Source organism: Ricinus communis, chromosome 3, assembly GCF_019578655.1.
Source record: "Ricinus communis isolate WT05 ecotype wild-type chromosome 3, ASM1957865v1, whole genome shotgun sequence".
Taxonomy (NCBI): domain Eukaryota; kingdom Viridiplantae; phylum Streptophyta; class Magnoliopsida; order Malpighiales; family Euphorbiaceae; genus Ricinus; species Ricinus communis.
The window spans coordinates 4,059,859-4,085,521 of NC_063258.1; the positions used below are offsets into that span (position 1 = coordinate 4,059,859).

General features: G+C 31.6%; 1 protein-coding gene and 2 non-coding genes across 3 annotated transcripts; 1 reads left to right on the top strand and 2 right to left on the bottom strand.

Annotated features, from left to right (window-relative positions):
- Positions 1-10,468: 10,468 nt before the first annotated feature.
- TRNAD-GUC lies at positions 10,469-10,540 on the bottom strand. Its single transcript has one exon. It is a non-coding gene; the product is annotated as a tRNA-Asp (tRNA).
- Positions 10,541-10,883: 343 nt separating this feature from the next.
- TRNAL-CAA lies at positions 10,884-10,967 on the top strand. The gene has a single exon. It is a non-coding gene; the product is annotated as a tRNA-Leu (tRNA).
- Positions 10,968-11,064: 97 nt separating this feature from the next.
- Positions 11,065-15,711, bottom strand: LOC8262618 (C-type lectin receptor-like tyrosine-protein kinase At1g52310). The gene is made up of 6 exons (XM_002519313.4): positions 15,547-15,711; positions 15,253-15,350; positions 15,097-15,154; positions 14,251-14,676; positions 13,529-14,099; positions 11,065-11,929 (listed from the first exon to the last, which is right to left on the bottom strand). The coding sequence occupies exons 2-6, from the start codon at positions 15,328-15,330 to the stop codon at positions 11,404-11,406; spliced, it is 1,659 nt and encodes a 552-aa protein (XP_002519359.2). The 5' UTR covers positions 15,331-15,350; positions 15,547-15,711; the 3' UTR covers positions 11,065-11,403.
- Between the last annotated feature and the right edge of the window lie 9,952 nt (positions 15,712-25,663).

Below are 25,663 nucleotides of genomic sequence, written 5' to 3' on the forward strand. Positions count from 1 at the left end.
TATAATTACCCCTGACGTAAAGCTTATTGCATATATAATATTAGGGCAAAAAATATAATTGTGATATTGAATTTTAATATTTTTTATAATTAAACTCTTCATATTTCCAACGGTTGATTTGGTCTTTATACTTAACGAAGTTGTGTCAATAAGCCTCTAAGTAAACAATCGTTTGTGCGTGTATTCTAAGCACTGGTAAAATCACGTGGGAGCAATAATTTAAATATAAAAAAAAATTAGGATTAATATTTTAGAATAAAATAAGAATGACTCTATTACATTAAAACTCACCGTTTTTATAAAGGCCAACACACTCCGTTTTGAATATAATCCATAATTCTTAAACCTAATCCAAAATCTTTTTTTGTAAATCTCAAAATCGCAAAATCCCTTTTTCTGTTAAAGGAAATCCTTTTCTATTAAAGAAAACTTAAAAGAATTTCTTTAAATCCTAATTCCTGTCGGCTTTACTGTTGGTTGTTGGTATTAGAGCACTAACAGGTAAGGATCGAATTTATTGAATAATGTATTGTTTGTGTTGCTGTGGTCCCCTTTATTCTATTATTTTTCTGCAACTGGGTTATTTTATAAACCTTTGAAATTGATATTGTTATAGTATTGTGAGCTTCTCGTCCCATAATGCTTGTTTTGCCCTTATTTCTTAATGATTCAACATTACTTTAATATCATTATTTTTGGAGTATGTGCTTATTTTTCTTCTGTTTTGTTGTATTGTTGCTTTACAGAATGGATAAGGTCTTTATTTATCTGAATGACCACCATATGGGTAGTTTTATTAGGAATGGCAGTAACACTAAGTATGTGGGTGGGGTACTTGTATGTGTAGATAAAAATTTCAATTTAAATGTAATGTCCTATCCTAACATTATGTATTATATGAAAAAGCTAGAGTATAATAAGATAGGAGGTAGTTATTACAAATGCAAATTAAGTAGGGAGTTTATTTTAAACAACAGTTTCAAATGCCTAATTAATCTAACTAAAAATATATTGAGTGGTTCTGGATTAAACCTTTATATAGACCATTCAGTCCTAACAAATAGTCCAACTACTAGGTGTAAATGAGCAACCACTTGTGGCTGTATTGTCTAGTAACAATCCAACTGCATCTCCTTTTATATATAATGTGAATACTTCAATCGAAATTGAGAGAGACAAGTCTTTGCATGGATGTAATTACGTAGGCAAAAGTAAAGAGGCAGAAATAGGTAGCAATAGCAAATCAGTAGTTAGTGAATATGAAGAGGAGTGTGAGGTAGAAATTGTACCATACAACTTTTGATGAGTTTGTGGTACTAATTGAGCAGTTAATTAATAACGAAGATGAAGAGTTACAGGCTGCTAGGGAGAAAATAAAAGAATTTCATGAGAGGAGAAAGGTGGGTAAGAAACATAATATGACAGAGCCAGTAGTGGATGAACCACCTATGAATGAAGTGTCTGAAATAGAGATTGATGAAGTCAGGGGGATCTTCTTATGAGAGTCATAGAAATAGCTCCTAATATTTTGATAGTTGTGATGATGGTGAGTACTTTAGTGATACTGATGTGGAATGTGGTGAAACTACTTTAAGAAGAAGAAGAAGAAGCACACTAGTTAGGTTTGATGCTGAAGCAAAAATTTCAATTTTTTGCTTAGGCATGGTGTTTATTAATATGAACCAAGTGAGGGATGTAATAGCAAGGTATGTTATTGTTAAAGGGTTAGAAATTATGTTGAAAAAGAATAAGGCACATAGGACAAGGGCTAAGTGTAAGGGTGCACCTAACTGTCCTTGGTTGCTTTTTATTTTTAAAGAATGATATGATGAAAACTTAACTATGAAAACTTATTACCCTTCTCATAAGTGCTACAAGGTTTCAAAGAATAGAATTGCAACTAATAACTTCCTTGCAAAGCTATTAAAGTCTAGGTTGATGACACAACCAAAAATGAAATTGAAAGATTTAAGGGCTTTGAGTAGAACTAAATTAAAGCTATCTATTAGCTTCACAGTAGCTAGGGCAATTAGGAAAAAGGTACATGATAAGTTATTGGGTGACTATAGGGATAAGTATGCTAAACTCTATGATTATATGCTAAGATAAAAGATAGTAACAAGGGTACTACATGTTTTGTCAAACTAGACAAATTTGATGAGTGTGATAGTAAGAAATTTAAAAGATTATATGCGTAAAATTAAAAAGATTTTATATGTGTTTGCAACACTAAAACAAAATTAGGTAGATGGGTGTAGACAAATTTTAGGGTTAAATGGTTGTTTATTGAAGAGTATAGTGAAAGGAAAACTGCTTTGTGTTGTAGGGAGGGATGAAAACAATCAAATATTTCCTCTTGCATGAGTTGTGGTGTAGGTTGAGAATAAATACAATTGGCCATGGTTTTTGAGGTGCTTGAACCCCTTAGCTATGGTGAAGGATACTGCATAATTAGTGATATGCAGAAGATATATGTTTATCCTTAATTAAATTTGAATTCCTATAGTATATGCTACATTAACCACCTATACTAATCATTGTTATTTTTAAGGATCTTGATGCTACAATTGAAGATGAATTACCCAAAAATTGAGCATAGAATGTGTGCTAGGCACATCTATGCTCAATGGGCTAAGAAATGGAGGGGAGAAGAAAGAAAGATAGAATTTTAGAGTCGTGCAAAATCAACTTTTGAAGCACAATTGAAGATGAATATAAGTAAGTTAAAAGAGTTAGGGATTGAAATTGTAGATTGTAGAATTTTATAGAGAAAGGAAAAAAGAGAAATGTTCTCTTATACTTTTTCTATATATCAAACATAGGAGAAATACAACTTATATATATTAGCTAAAGGATAGAAAAAGAACTTAGATAGGAACTAATTTATCTTATCCCTAAACCTTAGAATATTTATCCATATCTCTAACAAACAAAAACTAATTAGTTATTCTAACTTATCAACACTCCCCCTCAAGTTAGAGCAAATATATCTGTCATGCCTAACTTGCTAACTTGAAATTCAAATTGTTGTCTAAATAACCCTTTAGTTAAAATATCTGCCATCTGCTGTGTAGTTGGTACAAATGGAGTACAAATAATTCCTTCTTCAAGTTTTTCTTTTATGAAGTGCCTGTCAATTTCAATATGTTTTGTCCTGTCATGTAAAACAGGATTATGAGCAATCGATACCGCCTTGTTGTCACAATACAACTTCATAGGTAAACTCACGGATCTTTTAAGCTCTTGTAGAACCCTTTTCGACCAAAGAATCTCACACACTCCCTGTGCCATTGATCCGAATTCGCCTCAAAGACTACTTCTAGCAACTACATTCTACTTTTTACTTCTCCATGTGACTAAATTACCCCAAACAAATGTGCAGTATCCAGAAGTTGACCTTCTATCAGTGATTGAACCTGCCCAATCAGCATCCGTGTACATCTCAACTCCTCTTTTTTCATTTTTCTTGAAAAAAGTCCTTTTCCTGGTGTACTTTTTAAATAACGAAGAATTCGATATACAGCTTCAAGATGTTCTTCATATGTGGAATGCATAAACTGACTTACCAAGCTTACAGCGAAAGCAATGTCCGGACAAGTATGTGATAAGTAAATCAGTTTTCCAACCAACCTCTGATATCTTCCTGTGTCTAATGGAACACCATTCTTTACCTCCCCAAGTCTAGAATTAGCTTCAATTGGAGTTTCAGAAGGTTTACAACTACTCATTCCAGTTTCTTTCAAGAGATCTAGAATATATTTCCGTTGTGAGACAACAATGCCTTTCTTTGACCTTGCCATTTCCATTCCAAGAAAGTATCTTAGCTTGCCTAAATCTTTCATTTCAAACTCCTTGGCTAGGTTTTTTTTCAATCTGCTTATTTCAATTATGTCATCTCCAGTCAAAATTATATCATCTACATAGACAATTAAAACAGAAATTTTGTCTTTAATAGAACTCTTTATGAAAAGAGTATGATGAGATTGACTTTGATTATAACCTTGACCTTTAACAAACTTTGTGAACCTCTCGAACCATCTCTAGGAGATTGTTTAAGGCCATATAAAGATCGCTTTAGCTTACATACCTTGGTTCCAAATTTCTGAGCAAAACCAGGTGGAGGTTCCATGTATACTTCCTCTTCTAAGTCACCATTCAAAAAGGCATTCTTCACATCTATATGATTCAAGGACCAATCTAGATTAGCTGCAACAGACAAGAGCACTCGAATAGTATTGAGTTTCGCCACAGGAGAAAAAGTTTCATAGTAGTCCACTCCATATATTTTAGTAAATCCTTTGGCTACTAGACGAGCTTTATATCTTTCCAAGGATCCATCTGAATTGTACTTCACAGTAAACACCCATTTACATCGGACAAATGTCTTCCCATCTGGCATATCCACTTCTTCCCAAGTAGCATTTTTCTCTAAGGCTCTCATCTCCTCCAAAATAGCTTCTTTCCACTCAGGAATATTTAGAGCCTCCTGAACACTATTTGGAATAACCATACTAGACATTTGTGAGATAAAAGCACAATATTTTTGTAAGATACAAAATTTGACAAAGGATGTTTAGTACATGACCTAACACCTTTCCTAAGAGCAATGGGAAGACTAAGTTGACTAGATGGATTATTTGTAGGAAGTTTTGGAGACTTACTATAAATTTCATGATCCAACCTCTGATTAGATTCTTGATGGTGCTGTGGGATGGTGGCTCTTTTTTGTGCTTGATGTTCCTTTGAATATACAAGACCTTTAAACTTTTCCGCATAGATATCAGTTGTTTCAATATTTTGATTTTGAGATGACCTTATCAAAGGCTGTTCAGTATTTTCAATATTTAAATCATTTGTTTCCACACTTTCTTTATTTTTCGACCCATTTTCTTTTGAAACATGATTAGACTCCCAAGAAATACCATTATTTGAAAAAAATTCAAAAGTTAAATCAGAATTTAAATCATAACCAGAATCAGTTGAGACATCTTCACTAGTGTTCTCCCCCTGAAGATGAAATTTGTCAAAGTATGATTGTCCTTCAAAAAAAGTGACATCCATAGAAATAAACATTTTTTTTAAAACTGGATCAAAACATTTATAATCTTTTTGATTTGCAGGATAGCCTACAAAAATACATTTATGTGCTTTTGGATCAAGTTTTGAACGTTTGGGATTATGATTATGGACAAAAGCCACACTTCCAAAAAATTTTAAAGGAATGTTGCTAGTTAGCCGAGTTATAGGAAAACATTCACTAAAAACTTTAATTGGTTTTTTAAAATTTAAAATTCTTGTAGGCATTCTATTAATCAAATATATGGCTGTTAAAACTGCTTCTCCCCAAAGATACTTTGGAATTTTAGTTGTAAAACTAAGAGCTCTAACAACCTCTAGGATATGTTTATTTTTTCTCTCAGCTACCCCGTTTTGTTGAGGCGTGTTACTACAAGAACTTTGATGAATAATCCCTTTTTCAGCAAAAAAATTGTCCTAACACATTGTTAAAGAACTCTTTTCCATTATCACTTCGAAAAATTTTAATTTGAGTATGAAATTGTGTTTGAACCATATTATAAAAATTTTTGAACACACTTTCAACATCAGATTTCTCTTTTAAAAGAAAGACCCAAGTAACTCTATTATGATCATCAATAAAAAGGATAAACCAGTATTTTCCAGAAAATGTCGGCGCTCTAAAAGGACCCCAAACATCACTGTGAATCATGGTAAATGGCTTGGACTGTTTATAAGGTTGCAATTGGTAAACAGTTCGGTGATGTTTAGCTAATTCACAAAATTCACATCGGAAAAACAAAGGATTTTTATTCATGAATAACTTTGGGAACAAATACTTTAAATATTGAAAATTTGGATGTCCTAGCCGATAATGCCATAACATAATCTTAGTGTCACTTGAAACAGAAATAGAATTGAAACAAGTTTGCAGGTCTTGCCTTCCAAAGGTTGACTCATCATTGAAGAAGTAGAGTCCACCATCCAATTTAGCACCCCCAATCATCTTCCCCAAGGTTAAATCCTGAAATTTACAATAGGAAGACTTAAAAATCACTTGACAATTATAATCAGAGGTTAACTTACTGACAGACAAAATATTATATGACAAATGTGGAACATGTAAGACATTCTTAAGAACTAGAGAAGAGGAAATAGGAATTGTTCCTTTCCCAGCAACAGTGGCTAAGGAACCATCTGCAATTTTAACCTTTTGATTTCCTGCACAAGGTATATAAGAGGAAAAAATTTGCGAATTGTCAGACATGTGATCAGTAGCACCTGAATCTAATATCCAAGTGTTATGGGATTTGGAACAAGCTATGGCTGCAATGAAAGAATTACCCGATTGTGCAAAAGAACAAGACAAGTCAGATTTTTCTAAAGTTTGGGACTTAAACATTTTATACAGTGCTCTATCATTCCTTGGTAAAAGGAAGAGATTCAAAAGAAGACTGCCCCGGATTAGTATTGCTAGCTTGAAAAGCTCGTACATCTCCTCCTAACTTGGTGTTATCGTCACTGTTTTCTTCTTCCGATTTTCCATGCAATTTCCAAGTATCTCGAGTATGCCATGGTTTTCGACAATGATCACGGGGTTTCGCTTTCCCCCCGAGTTTGTACCTCGAGTTATAAGAGCAGATCCACAAGATCTATTTTTGGTTCATCATTTTCAACATCACTTTTCGTCGTGCTTCTTCTCTACGCACTTCGAAAAACTTCTCTAATAGTTGGTAAAGGGTTTTTCCTAATATACGTCCACGAACCTCATCAAGATCTTTGTTTAAACCAGCCAAGAAAACAAATACTCGTCCTCTTTCAATTTTCTTTTTGTACCGAGCACTGTCATTAGGATTCTCCCATTGTTCATCTTCAAACATGTCCAATTCCTGCCAAACAGCCATCATATCATTATAGTAAGTTGTTACCTCTCGATTACCTTGTTGCATTTTCCACATATGGGTGTTTAATTCGAATAACTGCGAATGGTTATCCAAATCTGAATAGGTTTCTCGAACTGCTTCCCAAACATCCCGAGCAGTCTGCAAAAACATGAATAGTTTTCCAATAACCGGATCCATTAAGTTAATCAACCAGGCAGTAACCATTGAATTTTCTGAGCGCCACTGCCTATATTTCGAATCATCGGTTGTTGGTGGTTTTATCTCACCATTCAAGTATCCAAGTTTCCCTTTTCCATCAATCACCAACCTCATGGACTGAGACCATTCAAGATAATTCTTGCCATTCAATTTGTGAATGGTGATTTGAAGAGAATTTTCAGGAGGAACAGGTGGAAGTAGCTGAGAAACTCCCCCTGATGGTGTCACGCCACTGCTAGCTTCTGAAGTGGTTGAACTAGAGCCAACCATGGCAGTCTTAAAATTCATGATCAAGCCCTAAGCTCTGATACCATGTAGAATTTTATAGAGAAAGGAAAAAAGAGAAATGTTCTCTTATACTTTTTCTATATATCAAACATAGGAGAAACACAACTTATATATACTAGCTAAAGGATAGAAAAAGAACTTAGATAGGAACTAATTTATCTTATCCCTAAACCTTAGAATGTTTATCCATATCTCTAACAAACAAAAACTAATTAGTTATTCTAACTTATCAACATAGATGATGCTTTAGAGAGACCGATGGAGACATGGCATAAAGCCTTTTTTAGTACCTCCATTAAATGTGATGTCGTTGATAACAACATATCAGAGACATTTAATGGATGGATATTAGAGATTAGGTGTAAACCTATTATAAGTATGTTGGATGAGATTAGGGTTAGTATCATGAAGAGATAATTAAGAAGAAGAAATTTACACAGATCTGGATAAATAATATCTCACCTAGGGTAATGGAAAAGCTTGAAAAAATTAAGGAGTTGTCATATAATTGGTATATGGAGTTTAATGGGGATGAGGGATTTAAGGTGACAAACATTTCAAATGCTGCTAGTAGACATACAGTCCATTTGGAAAAGGCCACATACACATGCAGGGAATCGAACTTAACATGAATTCCCTGCCAGTATTGCATATGTGCAATGTATAGTAAAGATGGTAGTCCTAAAAGCTATATTGCAAGCTAGTACAGAAGGGACACATACTTGAAAGCTTATTCATTCACTATGCAGCTTGTGAAAGGTAAGATGCTAAAGAAGGAGATAAGACTGTTAACAATAGAACCACCAAATGTAAGGAAGATGCTTGGCAGGCCTAAAAAGACCAAGAGAAATTACAAAGATGAAATAAAAGAAGTTGAAAAATTTTGGAGAATGGGAAGAGTAATAACTTGTAAACACTATGGGAGCAAAGGCCACAATTCTAGAGGTTGTCCTATAAAGCCGAAAGCACACAGGTACTCTCTTATTTTATTGTGAGTGAAGCATAAATTTTTCTCTTTTATATTTGTGGTGTATTTTACTTTTGAAATATAGAGTTCTTTAAAACCAAGGGTGAGGAAACCAAAGACACTGACTTTCATTCTTCTAACAAAGATTTAAGAAAGCAAGCTATTGAGAATTTGAGAAATGAGTATAAAGCCAATAAGAAACTCAAAGTGAAGAGGAAGAAAAAATTAAATGAGTCAAACATCAGTAGTAGTGTCACAGATTCAATTTCTTCAAGGTACGACACAAGTGACACTAGAGTGTCTGTTTCAAGAGTGAAGAAGTAGAAAATGCAAGCTTATGGTTGCTATATGAATCCTAATACAGGATTAGGCATCTTGAATGTAAGTTATTTCTAGTAATTTTGTTTGCCTTTCATAATTTATGTGTTTTAGTTGACTTGCTTTTTTTTTTGGTGATTTTTGTAAGTTATTTTATTTGTTGTTTATGTTTGTAGCCTAGAACATCATCCTCAAGATTCTTTTACATTACTAAAGGCAAAGAAGAAGTCCAAACTAGCTCTCAGTTAATCCCAAAAGAAATAGCAATGCCATTTACAATTACTAAGAGGCAGACACAATGAAGATGTATGATGTTTTGGTGATTTTTGTTGTGATATTAGCAATATTGTTTTTATAATGAACAATATATTTTTGTAGTTATGCTCTTTTAATGAAGATATTTTTGTGATTTCTATAACGAACAAGTTGTTTTGCTATATTTGAATAGTCAATAAACAAGTTATGTTGCTACATTTCACCAATCAATGAATAAGTTATTTTGCATTCATAGTTTACATGTTCTTAAAGCAATTTCTAACCAATTATTGACATAAGAAATTCAATAATAACAGAAACACTAACTGTCTTCATCATTAATAATAGAGAATTGGAAGATTACATTATTAATACTAGTTGCTTTAGTAATTAAAAAAGGCAAAAAGATTACAGTAGCATAATAGTTGGGAAATTACAATACATCTACAGTAAAAACTTAGCATGCATTGCAATTGCCAAAGCAACAAAGAATAAAAACTTGTACAAATCCCTACTTCTCTTCAAAGCCTGCATATTTTGAGTAATCTCAATAAGGTTGGCCCTCAATAGCACAGTCTCTTGCTTGATAGCCTTAGTTGCACTTGAAGTGACCATTTACATCTCTTACTTAGCAGCTTCAATTTTCCCCCTTAACTAAAACTCAAACCCCCTAATTTGAGCGTTAAAATCATCCTTCATAAGCTGCCTTTCATTCTTCACATCTTCAGAGTTAAGCATTTGAAACCACTCTAACCTTGCAAGCTTATTCATGTCCCTTACTTCTTTTAGCAGCATCACATTGCACTCACTAATTTAGTTATCATACTATTCAAAATGATCGCAGTAGGATTGCATAACAAAAATAAGAAAAATGTTATTTCTCATTTCTCACTTCAAACCAAAAACTTACAAAATATATAATTATATGTCCTTGCTATGATCAACTTCAATTTCTAGCCACAATTACATTTTAAGCTTAAAGGATTCCTAGAACTACTGTCGAACAATGTATGTGCTTTGACTTTAGCTTCGAAATTTCACTCTGAAGCTAATACTCGAAATCTTCACAAAAGGATTTCAATTTGAAAGCAAAATTATTTCTTTCCTAAAATCAAATAGGTTGATAACCCTAATCTAATTCACTTCTATCTCTTTCCTTTTTTTATCAAAATTTTGAAAAACTATTTTCTATTATAAATTTGAACAGCGTCAGAATTTTTAGATTGGGTGTTAACTAAAGGTCCATATGACACCAATCATGCTTTTTGCCTGATTTTAGTGATAATTAGTTATTACATAAAAAAAAATTATATTAGAAAAATGCAAGTTAAATATCTAATTTTGATTTTATTAAGTTATTATTATTATTATTATTATTATTATTATTATATAGCTTAAATATTTCTTTCACATAAAAATAATATAATTTATTTTACTTGCCTATAATCTAATTCTTTTTATAGTGTACATAAATATTAGTAATTCTTGATTATAAAAGAGAAAAATGAAAATAGTTAAATAACGCCGTTGCCGGGGATCGAACCCGGGTCACCAGCGTGACAGGCGGGAATACTCACCACTATACTACAACGACCTCGATGTCCTCCCGTTGTCATTCATTTATAGCCGATAACAAGGCTAGAACGATTGATAGCAGCTGTTTAGCAGGCTCTCCCTTCTAAGAAAATGCAGTAGACTGTGGCACCACAGGGATGCGTTCACTGTCTTGAAAGAAAATATTGTAAGTACATGCACCCTTTTGTGTCAAACGTTCTCAAAGCAGGGTACGGAACCCTTTCATTCAGTCTGGTTCTGGTAATGTTAGAAGACAGGTGAATTCTAGAAGTCACATCCGGAACACGTACTAATAAAGTGGCTTGGGACAATTTTGTGAAGAAGAAGTATTTATAATACTCAGCCAAAATCTAAGTATAAGTGTCAGGATGGCCGAGTGGTCTAAGGCGCCAGACTCAAGTTCTGGTCTTCGAGAGAGGGCGTGGGTTCAAATCCCACTTCTGACATTTATTTTTTTCATTTTCAAGATATAACAATCACAAAATCTAACGATATTTGGAATTAAAATTCGAATTAAATGGTTGAAAATATGACAAACTGAAATTCACAAACAGTTTTTGCAATTAAAGATAAAGTTTATTGACTATTGATGTGATTCACCCTATAATATTCAAGGGTCTTTCTGGTTACTGCACCTTTTCCTACAAACTGAAATTGCTCAGAATGATCTCTATTCTAAATATACAAGTTACAAGCCAAAGCATTCTTAACTTAAACAAGTGGGAATTCTACAATAGCATTTAAAAAAGAAAATATGTGTTTCTGTCTCCACTACAATCTACGTCAGTGCTAAGCTCTTTGCTTCTGCAGCAGATCAAATATTTCATTGCAGATATCTTTGTAGTTAGTATGGAAATCCGAGTTGTCCCGCTTAAGTTTGCCTCACTTTAAACTAGATGATTGAGCGAGTTGCTGTAGCTGATGAACAACATGAGACATTCTTGGCCGCATCGATGGGACATGCTGCGTGCAGGCATAGACCAGGTCCACCACCTTCTGAATAACACCAGGTTCTGGAATTTCTGAAGAAGACGAATATATCAGAGGATCCAAGAGCTCAGGGTAGCGGTGTGCCTGGACCAAAGGCGTAGCCCACTCGAATATACTCTGCCAACCCACTGAATCAACTGCTTGTGCAGGCCTCCGCCCGGTTACTATTTCTAACAGCAGCACCCCAAAGCTATAAACATCACTCTTTGTTGTAAGCTTATTTCTGTAGACAAATTCTGGTGCAAGGTACCCATATGTGCCGCCTGCCATCACCGTTCCCTCATGCATCACCTCCCATGGCACAAACTTGGAGAGACCAACTCCCATCAAGTGTGCTCCAAATTCTTCATCAAGCAGTACATTACTAGCACGAATGTCCCGATGCACAACATGTGGCTTAACTTTGTCATGCAAGAACCTATTTAAAGGTGAAACCACAAATAACAGTACCAAATAAGTCATTAAAAAAAAAGTTTGCATGGGCTGAAAGAAACCACATATCAAACCCTCAATAATACTCTACATCTTGTTATACTTCTGTTAAGATCTTATTCAATAATGACACTCTTGTCCTTCCCTTAAGCTCCATTGGGGGTCTGAGTTGGCTACTTTTTGTACCTCTAGTTGCAGCCCCATGCCATTTTATGAGCAATTCTCCAAACCATGGTCAATCAGTAGTAGGAGAAGAAAATAATACTAAAAAATAAAAAAAGGGCAGTTTGGCAGAATGAGTTCAAAATAGTTTGCCGTACGGGCACTTATCAGCAATCAAAAAGATACTAATGTTATATGCCCAGCCCAGGATAGCCATGATGAAATCAGCCAGTAGAAATAACAAAAGAAAAGAATCCTTTATGGAAGGAATATTATTGGCAGTGCTAGATTATGTCAGTAGAGAAAAGAGATGTTTGTCATTAAGTTACTTTGTCTTTTAATAGTTTGTTATGCCAGCTGTTATAGGCACAGAAATTGTTATAGATTCTGTTAGCCCTCTAGCCGTTATAAGGAGTATTAGATTGTATTGCGGAATCATCTTGGAATTAATACAATCTCCTTTCCATTCCTTCTCTACTTTCTACAATCTTCTTCTTCTTCTTCTTCCCTATTCCTTCTTCAACCCCTATGTCTACTGTTCAGGAATGCAACAACTAAGCCTAGGAAGAAATTACAAACAAGGCCGCAAGAGATCTCATAAGCCATGATACCAGGAAAATATTATTATCTCAAAATATTCATATTCCTAATAGTGCCCATGAAGAGTTACAATAAAAAAACATAAGTCAAACAGTTCTGGGAACTAGAAGTACCAGCATAAGGAAATATAGATGACATATACAGCCATACAGGTAATGTGGCAAAACCAGTGCATGATGGATGACCAAAACTGACTCAGTCAGAACAAATATACCAAAAGCTGAAGACATTAACAGTACTCGAATAAGTCAAAAAGTCATATGTTACTATCACAATGGATAACCAGATAGAGTAATAAGGCTCCAGATAGATGAGATCAACCAGACAATCAGTAAGCCTAGATAACTTAAGTCAGAATTCAAAAGTAATGTATGGTCAATACAATGAGAAATGCAAATTTAACAGTAGAAGAAGAGATAACATGCGACATATCCTGAAAAGATTCAAACTAGTATGTTGCACTTTTAAAGATTCAAACTAGTATGTTGTATTTTATAATGGATTTTATTTTTACAGTGGAACGGTCCATCCTTCACAAAATTCACATCCTAGCAGAGATTACTAGCAATAAAGAACTCATAAAAAAATAAGGCCTCCATGGGAATATGGTGCAACCGAGAACATACTGAAAGCTTTCCCAAATCAATGATATATTTATACATATATAAGTGCACCAAGTAGTTAATAGGACATTGTATGAAAAGATGTTCACCTTTTTATAAATGACTTAAATCTCAAATATTGTCATTAGAACAGCAAAATAATATTTTTCAACAGTATGCAGTTTGTAAATAAGTTAAAAGCGTTAGTGATATATACGTACGCAATTCCTTGGGCAAGTGTAGTAGCTATTTTCATCCTCATAGTCCAATCCAAGCTCCTACCACCTCTTGATATGTGGTGTAGCCATCTATCCAAGGGTCCATTAACTACAAACTCATAAACAATGTAGCGATCACCGTGATCATAGCAACATCCTTTAATAGCCACCAAATTTGGATGATGAAGCCTTGCAACCCTTCCAATCTCAGAATAGAACTCCTTCTTTCTTTGGAAACTGGATCTCTTCAACCTTTTTACTGCAACCCTTGATCCATCAGGTAGGAGCCCACTATATGTGCCACCTGTTTTAGCATCTCCAGGAAGGCGATTTCCTTCACTAAAATTCTTTGTAATGGACCTTAATTCCTCATTAGTAAAGACTTTCCATGATGGTGGAACTAATGCAGAAGCTGCTGGATTAGATAATTTACGGGACTTTCTACGCTTCCGGCTCCGTCTATATGCAAGAAGCCAAATCACCACTGCTAATGCAGTGCAGAGAATCAACCCACTGACAACTGCAAGGATAATAAGATACTCCCTATGACAATGCATGTGGTAACATTTGTTCTCTGGCAAACAATACAGAAAAAGAAAGATAAAGTATGAGACTTTTTAAAACAATCAAACTATATAATGGTAATGTGAGCAAGTGCATATTTTCTCAGCGGGATAATATATTTGGGAATATCAGTTTATCTATGACATGTTATAAAGTCATACCAGCATCTAGCATGCATATAAACACATGAGACTTGTTGCATCTCTCATCCACAAGATGTGTGGTTCTGTTATTCACCAATGTACAAAATTCAGCTGTAGCATTATTGTGGCATGACAAGTTGGTGCACTTTGAATCGAAAGATGCTCCAGACAATATTGACTCATTCCAATATGATGTATTATCAAACCATTTCCAATTAGAACCAACAGTGGAGTTGATGACTCGTTCACCAACCCAACAGCCATCCACAATTTGGCCACACAGCTGTTTGGCAAAGGTTAGTTCTTGAGATGATGTCAATGCTGCCAAGTGTCCACCATAGCTTGCACAAAGAGCTTCTGAATCGTCCCATGACTTTGATTTCTCAAAATATTTTAAGCACTTTTTCTTATTTGGACTTATGTCCCAGCCAGAATGGCACCATCCTGCCAAATAGAAAAATTAGCGTTAAGAAAAAAAAGACTGCATGTTCCCCTGAAAATCAAAATTCACGAAACTAGGACATGCTGAAACATATAGTACTTTTCAAGCCTTTTTTTTTAAAAAAAAAAAGACTAACATACGGTACTTACTGAGAACTTCATGACAGACATCCAACACATGTTAACACCACAAAATGACACAAAAATTAACTTCATTATGCCATTTTTCTTCTGCAAATCAGTTTAATGAGTCAAAGTATTTCAACAATCCATCTTCGAGAGTTGCATCTTAATGGAATTACTTTTTCTAAGACACTGCTATTTACACTGTTAATGCATCAAAATTGAGCTTATAATGTATGATGGCTTTACTAGTCAAAGTCTTATAAATGAAAATCCAAAGAAAAGCAATATTACTCACACCTTTATTGCTTTCATTCCTGGAGGCTATTAGTGGACTATGAATTGTATCATTAGATATCTGGAAAACCAAAGTATAGATTCAGCATATAAACCCACAAAACCAAAAACATTTAAACTCTCAAAGCTTGCATAATACATTTCATTCCATAAACTTACGTTCTCTGGAGCCACAAAAGAGAGCACAACAGCAATCAAAAGCACAGAAAACTGCAAATGGGTCAATTTCAAATCCATCACAGCTCTTTCCTCATACCCTACAATAGAAATTTAAACCCAAAAAAAGCTGGTGATTTATAGGCAAAAACTGAACTTACCCAATTGAGAAACAAGCTTAAAAGTTCAGAATTCACCCTAACAAAAGAAGGAATAAACCAGAAAAACCCTAATTTTCTGCTTGGCTACCCAGAAATGGAAAAGGAAAGAAAGAAAAAATAAATAATTAAAACTTACCAGCAGAAGAAAGATGGGAAATTTGAGCTGTGAAATGAGATTGGTTAGTAGAAATGACTCATTGTGTGTTGGGATATGAATTACATTCAGTATTCAATATTCATAGTCATAGTCATAGTCATAGACACAGTCAGTTAATACTTTGTAAGGACTTTATGGAGGTAGTTAGGAGTTTCGGACAACATCACCTACACTTTTAAATTTCTCAAAGGAACAACTCATTTTTGGCCCTCGTTAGTTTTAATCTTTTCCGGATTAGGTCCTTGGATTTCCATATTGAATTTTTATATTATTATTATTATAAAATTTAAATCATTTAACTGCGATAGTTACGAGTATGTATTATACGTTAAATTAATATGTATAGAAATAATTTTAGATTTAATAGAAAATTTTTTATATTTTATTTTATGATATTGAGTTTCTATACTTTTATTTACATAATATTAAACCTTTGAATTATTATTTAAAATTTAAATTATAAAAATGATAAAAATTTATTATAATTTAGATCTGAATTATATTTTTATTTTAATAATAAGTTATGAATCTAGTTAGAACGATAATACTTGATTTTAATTATTTAAATTAAAATTTTAATTTGTTAAACTAACTCAGTTATATTAATTAAGACATAATATCTTAATTAGTAAAAGTAAGAGATGAACGAATAGAAAAAAATATATAAGTTATTTTTAACAACATAATTGTGAAAAATTCTAACTGTTAATAAATAATGAAAATTAAGATAAACTATATACATATTAATACTACTTATTAATTTTAGAAATATTTAGTCAGAATGTTAGTCAAATTACATAAATATTAATTCAATATATTCACAATAATGACCAAATAAAATATGTAAATAGTTAAAGAATTTGAATATTTATTAGAAAACACATTCTTAAGATTTTTGTTATTACATAACTGAAAAAGTAACTTTTATTTTTATTTTTAAATAAAGTATATAATTTACTCAAATTTCTAAATTATTAAACTAGTCTTCAAATTAATTTTAAATAATTTTAGTGTGTTAAAGTAAAAATTCTTTAAAATATATAATTAATAACTTAATTGGTTAAAAATTAAGATATAAGAATTTGATAGTAAGATTAAGAAATACATAGACCAAATAACATATTTTGCATACCGAGTTTTTTATTAAATGAAAGTAAAATCTTATTTTTAGTATAAGTTAATTCTAGCGTCTAATTAAAATAAAAAATTTAATATTTTATTTATTTACTTATATTTTTTATTTTTTAGCATAATTTAATTCTAAAAAAATCTAAACATATTAAAAACATGTTACCCAGTAGCGAACTAGGGAGTTTTATGTGCAAAACTAATATAATAACCACTATGCCACACTAATTAGTTAATAAAATTGGAGTAAATACTCCTTTAAATATTTAGCTTTATTAACAATTAGAATCAAATGTCATAGGGACATGTTATCTATTAGTACTAAACTATAATTTTAGTTATTTTTACTTCAGACTTTTATAAATCCTATTAAATCTAAAGCTTTTCTTTTCAAAGGTTTCTATTTGTGGTTAAGAAATTCAGTATATTTTCACTACAAAAGGTAGGATTTATATGGTATGGTCATAATTATTGCAATATTTTTATTCTTATTGGGATGTGATTTTATTTTATTCTTTTGTTGGATATGCATATATAGGTTTGATTTATGGAATGCCCTTTTGAAATAGATGGAAAACTTGAATGGAATTGTTTCCATGCTATTTGTTGGTATGTTAGATTAAAGACACACATGTCCATGTTTCTTTCTTTTCATTTTGGTGATAAAAATACAATTTGTTATTATTATTTTCTAGTTAATGAATTCATCTTATTTGAATGTTTTTTGTTTTTTATTTCTTCTTAAATCCATCTTTCGTCTTGCCTGTGATTTTTTTTTTTATTTGTGCATAAATTTCATAATGTTGCAACGCTAGCTAATTATAATACTATTTTGGGATAATATCATTTTACGATAATATATGCAGGATCAATGGGCATTCGTATTTTCATACTTTTGTTGGTCATACAAATTTAGAAAAAAATTAGTCTATTTTATTTTATTTTTCTAGCATATCTTTTTGTGTGCTTGTTGTAGAATTTTAAAATATTTATTAGCTTTTTTATATGTAAAACAATTTTCAATTTCTATTTCTTTTAAAAAAAAACTCAATGTCAAATAATTGCAAATAACTATTTAATGTAAGCAATGGAAATCATGATATAAACTAGTCTACTATAAATGGTGTGGTATTGTATTGATAACATGTCTATGAAAATTCTAAACCATGTCTTAGTGAATCATTACAACTTTTATTTTGGTAGAAAAGACAAAAGATTATTAAAAGCTAATTGTGAGCGGCTGACTTTTCGTGCTATTTGTTGTTGGTTTAGGGTCCTCTCTTCATACTAAGCCCGTTTCAAAATGAGCTGTTCGGTTGAAGGCCCTAAGATTACGAAATAGCCTTAAGACCATTCAGAGAAAGAGTCGACACTCGATGAGATCATAATAGTTAGGTACGAATAGGAAAGCTCTTTGAAAGCACCCATATCCACCTAGGGGATAAAGCCTAGCCTCCATTAGAGTAGACAAGCCTTTGCCTATCCTAATAAAATCATCTTAGCCTAAGTTTACCCTGTATTCATTTTATTCACCAACCTTTTTTTATCCTATTCGCATGTGAGGTGAGAAAGGCAAGAACAAACCTAAGGACAGGGTGCTTTGGTTCTTTGACTAATCCTAGATGGGAGGCACATTGGTACCTTTACTAGTCCTAATCAGGAGGCTCTTTGGTGTCTTAGGTTTTATCTTTAACATGCCTTAGTGCCCACATCATTTGAAATTTTTTATTAATCCTTATCTAAGTGTCGAATTCATTTTAGCCTTAGCATTTGAGGTAAGAACATGCGAAACGCGGGGGGCTTACTTTGGTAAGCTTCTGTTTTATTATCTTTGTATGTAGGGTGATTACAACAATTATTAAGTCATGTTTTATCCTTTATTCATATGTGAAATGATCCTAAGCATTAAATTATACATACATAGAAAGAGGGAAGAGAATAGAATCGTAAAGGGATTAAGGAAAGCAGGGGTAATATAGAAAATTCTATACATACAAGTGGCCCTAGTGGCCTTAGTACAAATCATTAATTGATCATAAAAGTAAATAAATAAACACTTGGTCCTCCTCGGAGGGGCGAACCTTCATGGGCTAGCTACTCTACATTAGGGGTTAGAATTAAACTATGATAGAAGCACAATAAAGTGAAACAAATAAATGAGTAATTTAATTAAAAATGGAAAAGAATGAAATAAGGTAGGAATAAAAGCAACATAATAAAATAAATTAAAATATCTTATGTCTCATCATAAAGGCTGACCTCGCGTGAGATTAGTCCCCTTAGGGCATAGAGAGGGCTCACAAAGTCGGTTAGTCCCCTCAGGACATAGAGATGGCTTACAGCGTCGGTTGGATGCTAGCCCATTTATTATGGAAGAGAGAGTGAGCTCGTGCGAGCAAAACTGTAAATCCTAATTACGGTCGATATGATATCATTTAACCCTAGAAATCTTTAATTGGGTTCAAATGGTCAATAAACTCGCGCGAGTACAAGTTAAACTAGCACGAGCTCAACCTAGTCCCTGGAATGTACTAAACATGACTCCAAGGGCTAAATGACGTTAGTTTGAGGCCTTGGGATCCCTAACCTCGCACGCACAAAAGGTGATCTCGTGCGAGCTTAATGGTTCAGGTCCCTGTGGCCATTAAACGATATCGTTTTAGTCATGAAGCAGAAGCATATAAATGAAATGGCAAGTAATTTATGGGTGAAGGAGTTTGACCTCACGCGAGTATAGGTTAAACCCACGCAAGCTCAACCTACCGAGAAGATGACAGAGATCATAAATGGCATATATTTATTTTAAATAAAATTATTATATATGGAAAAATGTGCGTGGATAAAAATTAAAAATGATGATGCACAGGATGGAATAAATGGACAACAATAATAAATAAACAAGATAAAAGAAGAAAAAGAAAATAAACAAAATTTAGATGCAATGAGTATGAAGAAAGTGAAAACGGAGTTAAGAGTAATTTCTGCCCTCAAGTGGCTAACTTTGATGTTTGAGAAAGAATTAACCTTCCAAAATCTAAAAGAAAATATAATAACCTTTCATCATGAAAAAATTTCCAAAGAAGAGAATTTAATATTTTTGTAATTTTCCTAAAAAAACCTTCTTTTAGCAATAAATTTTTAAAACTAATAAAAATTTCTCTCTTTTCACAAAAGCTCTTAATTTTTAACACCAAATCTCAAATTTCCAAATTTCCAATGCTGGACACAAATTTTCAATTTGTCTTTTACAGGGTTTTCCAAGTGTTGTCCCTTTATTGGAGGGAAAAATCTCGCCTAAACCTACCAGCCAACGGATGAGCGACACATCAGCTAAGAGTTGTTCTCTATCTAAGCTAAGCTCGCGCGAGCTCAGGGATGAACAGGCACGAGGCCAGATGTCGAGCCCATGCAACCAAGTCAACTACTTGACTCCTGCTCATACACGTTGGTGTCTCGCGAGTTTAGGTTGAGTGTGCGTGAACTTACCTTAAGCACACGTAAGGTTATAGGTCCCACGCTGTCTGGACAGACTTGCGCGAGCTTAGCTTGAGCTCGCGCAAGTACAACCTTCTAGATCCATCACCATTATTTTCGTTGGCATTTTTATTCATTTTAGTATTTATTTTTCCTTCGATAATTTTTCTAAGACATCAGATTGCGGGTCTTTTTTGTCTTTCACTTTTGCGGCCAACTAAATCTTCTCATCATCGGGCTTTATATAACTTTAGTCTCTGATTTCTAATGATAACACCAATATTATATCTCTAGTTAATCATTTCTTTTTCTTATTTTAATTTCAACCAACAGTTTTGTTTTATTTATATTTCTCTTTTTAGCTAAATTGAGATATATAAGTTAGACCAAATGACCAATTGTAAATGTTAATCATAATATTAGAGTACCAATAGATCCATTGATTAATTACTTGCTAGCTCGAAAAGTTAATTAATTATTTTTTAATTAGACAACTCAGCTTGATGGGGCCGTTGGAGTTGAGAGAGTTAGATGCCTAGTAAGTTTAATAAAGGCTTTTATGTAAGCTAGTTTTTATCTTATTCTTGTGGGATGAATTATTCAATTACTTTGGATACTTAAATTTAATTATTTAATAGTTTTATTTTTTAACATGGTCTATTGTAGGGCGCTATGTAAAGATTATTGGAAATAATTCATATTCATAAAAATTGAAGTTTAAAGTTTAAGGCCTAAAAGCTTCTAGACTTTTTTTAAAAAAATTTATCAATATTGAACAAGTTAAATAAGTTACAAATTGTAGTAAATTATATTATTTTTTAAAATTATACTTAAAATTTATATGTTAGTAAAATTTTTTTTGATTGAGAATAATATCATATCAATTGTTTGCTTCTTTTTCATTTTCATTATAAGTTTTGATTTTGATCTTACTTTAAATTGCTTTATGCATAGTATAATCTATTTATGCAAACTAAAATAGGAGATTTTATAAATATATTCATTATTAATGGTCTTTAAGGTGATTATTGTCAAATTATATGACTATTAGCAAAATTAATAATTAAAAAATTAAATTACAGAGACAAAAATTATCTCTAATAATAAAATTCAAAGAGATGATAGTTATCCTCAAAGGTGAAGTAAATATTGAAACCTAAAAAAAAAAATCATCTCCTAAATTAAAGGCAAAAAAATCCCCTAAAGTAGGGACAAAATCGTCTCCAAAAAAAGAAATAAAAATTATCTACTAGGAGGTCAAAATCGTCCCTTAAAGTAGGGACGGTAATTATCCTCAAAGATGAAGGATGAAAATCGTCCCTAAATATAGTGATAAATTTCGTATCCTCAAAGGTAAGCGATTAAGATCAGCCCCAAATATGGGGACATATGTTGTCCATTTAATATGGACGATAATCGTCACTTCTTATAAGTACGATAGTCGTTCCTATAACAAGGGATGATAATTGTCTCATAATATGGAGACAATAGTCGTCCCATCAAATAGGGACGCCATTAATATTATTGGTCCCCTATACAATAGGGGATTAAGGCAATATATTCGATATGTGGGGATGATTTTAGTGGTTTCTAATAGAATTAGAGATAGTTTTTAAAGGTTTAAAGGATAAATTTTATCATCCCTTATTTTATATTTATTTATAGTGACACTTATTTTTTGTTTAATATTATTAAATTATTATATAATTTAATTTAAATTTTTTAAATAAAATAAATAGTTAATTATTATTTTTATTAGATACTAAAAATAAACTATATTAAAAATAAAAATTTTACTCGTATTGATCTCATTTGAATGATTGATAAAAAGTTACATTTTTAATATACAAGATTATCATGATTTTCATCATTGATGGTGGACTTGTCAATTTGGTATCTAGATTATTTCACTAAATTAAAAAATTATTATTTAATCTAATTTTTACTTTTTATATAGTTTAACTATAATATATAATAAAAATAATAATACAATGATATTTTTTAGCTAGAAATATTTATTTTATATTAATAACTAAAATTAAATTATATTATTATTTAATATATTAAGTAGTCTTAAAATTTTTAAATTTGCTTGAATTAGATTTTATTAAATAACAAGATTAGAGAAAGAAAACATATTGAATTTATTATTTTAATTAGACACTAAAATTAACTTGTATTTAAAATAAGATTTTACTCTAATTTAATAATAAAATTAATTTTGGAGAAATTGTGATACTTGATAATAAGTTCAAGGATCTAATTGTAATATTAAATTACTTATTTAATCCTTCGACTAACATGAAAGAGGATAATAGTTAGTTTTATTAAAACTCGAGAGGATTTTATCGTAATAAAATAAATACAAGAACTGACTCATATATTAGACTAAACCACATAAGGTAAATAATATTTAACCCATATTTTAACTGTACAAAATTACTTTATTTGTATACCTTAACTCGGCATCTAAAACATCAACGTTTGACTTAAATGAGGAAGTTGAAATTTAAATAGCATGTGTGAGGGCTTCAGTTTCAATATAACATCATATTTCATGTTTGACGATTTGAATATAATTGAGAGGTGATATGAGTTATTTAGTATTTTAATTTTCTATTTGTCAAATCTTCAAATCATATTTTACAAACTTTAATCCTTTTTTTTTCTCTTTTTTCCTCCTACTTGTTTTTTTTTCTTATCTGCTGCATAATCTTCTCTTTTCTATTCATTATCTATGAAAAATTCATTTGTAGAAAAATCTATGGATAAGATACAGATATTGAAAATGACAAGCTGAAATTAGTCATTCATTCTTTTTTTATGTTCTTATTTTCTTTTTAAGTTTATTATTTATAGAGAAATTGATTGATGGAGCAGTGAATGGATGTGAATTTAAAAATTGCAAATGAACAAATTATTTATGCAATTGAATGCTCAAAGTAAATCTGGATTTATCTTAAAATATAAGTAATTAACATTGAGGTTCATTATGTATAAAATATAGTTTCATCGTTATATTCATAATTTTGATAGCAGTTTTATTTTTGAAATGAAATATGTTCATTATATATGAACTAGAGTATATCATTTTATTTATAATTTTAACAACAGATTTATTTTTAAAATAAAATAAGTTCATTATATATGAACTACAAATTCATCATTTTGTTCATAATTTTGATAACATCTTCAATATTGAAATAGGATAAGTTCATTATATATATAATGGAGGTTCATTATGTGTGAATTATAGGTTTATCATTATATTTAATATGTTTTCTATTTTTACAGTTGATAATCAAAATAATATAACTGTTGAGGATTTACTTGTACTATCTGTCAAATTTACTGATGAAGCTTCTGATTTATACAATGAGTATGCATTCAAGTGGGGTTTAGTATTAGAAAAAGTAAGTAAAGATATAGAGCATATGACAAAAGACTATGAGTGATAAAATTTTATATTATTAGATTTATCAGTTCCACTAAAATCAATAATTTTTTTTTTTTTCATATTACTCAAATGAACATCTCCTCTATATGGTCATTATCATTATTATCAATTCTAGGCTTTTTTCTGCCTTTATAAATTTTTCTTATTAAACATTTTTCTTTGCAATATTTTCCACCTATTTTTCTTCTATAAAATAATAATTTTAAGAAATAAGAACTAATAATGCAAGAAAATAATCTATTAGATGGGTTTTATTAATAATGAACCTTATATCATTAATAAATGAATATACAAGTTTTAAATAATGAATATATCATATGTGTATAAAAAAAATTTATATTCATAGGCTATAATCAACAAATTTATTATCTACAAATAACAAGTCCATTATAGTATGAGTTGAGGTTCATCAAAATTTTAAAAAATATTTCATTAACCATGGGTTATAATGAACCGATTCATCATCTACTAGCAACAGATTCATCAAAGTATCATTTACGATTCATCAAATATATAAGACATGTTCATGCTTCTAAAATAGATTCATTATAAAATAATTCTACATGCTAATTTAATCTATAATAAAGAACTATATAAAAGAATTAAAAATGACATTTTTAGATTTAATAGAAAATTGCATCATTTATATAAATTATAGATACATCATATCTTTTAAAAGCATATTCTATATATAAAAAAAGCAATACATTCATGATTAACATAAATAAATATTACTTTTTTTAATTATAGACTATAGTTTCATAATTTTTAAATCTTAGGTTTACCACTAATTTTGCATGCAATGTGTAATACCGCGAATTTAAATTTTAATTGCTTTAACTTTTATCTGGGTAATTTAATAAATTTTTAAATTTATATTACATTAATTATTGATGAGTCAATATTTTATATTTATAATGAAATAAATAATAATAATAATAATTGGGTCAAAGGTGTCATTGTAGTAACTTTTTGGAGGAGAAACTCTTTTGTATTTTTTCATCTTTTATTATTAAATAAAAAAAACATATCAAATTTTTTTCCTCCCCTCCGTCTCCTCTCTCCCAGTCACCCTTTTCCTCCTTCTCCTTCACTCCCTTCCATTTTCATTGCCGCCTGCCACCCCTTTCTTGTCACTGCCGCTTCTTCTCCCTTCCTCCTCGCTAGCGATGTCTTCTTCCTCTGTTTCTCTCCTTCCCAATGACGCCACCTCCCTCTTCCCTTACACTTTTTTTCCTAGTTGCTTTTCTCCTTGCCGCCTTCTGTTCCTCACCTACCGTGGGCTCCCTCTTCGCCGCCATCTCGTTGCCGTCATCCACGCAGTCTCCAACCATTGAGGAGGAGTTGCTCGCGAGGAGGAAGTTTCCTCCCCTGCTGCCGCTACCGAAGCAACCTCTTGCTAGCATCGTTTCACCGATCTGACGCTGAAAACAGACTCCTACACCCTGATAACCTCAAGGTAGCCCTCGCCTGTCGATTTTCCTCTCTCGGCAGTAGTGGGTGAGTCTCGCCGAAGCTAAAACTTTCCAATATCGATCTAGTGGCTTTCAACGAGTTTCAAATGAAGATGTTTGCATATTTGGACTCCTTGCAACTCAAGCTAGGCGCTTCCGGATTGACCCTGATGTTTTCAAGATGCCCAAAAATTTAGATTTCGAATCGATATAATTTTATTTAGACTTAGATTATTTTGAAGTTATTAGAAAATTTTTTGGTGTATTTATTTGTTAGTTATAATTAATTAATTAGTAGCCTGATTTTAAAATTATTGTAGATTAATTTTCGAAGGAGTTAGTATTTCATTATGTAAATTTAAGCTGTGAATAATTGAATTAAATGTGTAGAATATTATGTGATTGTATTGGAAACAATATTATTATTTTTTCTGGACTGTTATTTTATTTGAATTGTGATTTGAGTTGTGTTGCGAAGCCAGAAAAATAATATAGTTTTAGTGGCCCGACTCTCATTAAATAAATATGAAATATTTAAAGTGTTTCTAGCAGGTTCTGGACCCTTTATATGGGGGGTACATGT

Coding starts and splice junctions, on each gene's coding strand:
- LOC8262618 (XM_002519313.4), bottom strand. CDS start 15,330: ATGGATTTGAAATTGACCCATTTGCAGTTTTCTGTGCTTTTGATTGCT. Junction 14,100..14,250: donor TATATGCATGCTAGATGCTG/GTATGACTTTAT, acceptor ATTGTTTGCCAG/AGAACAAATGTTACCACATG. Junction 11,930..13,528: donor ACACTTGCCCAAGGAATTGC/GTACGTATATAT, acceptor ACCTTTAAATAG/GTTCTTGCATGACAAAGTTA.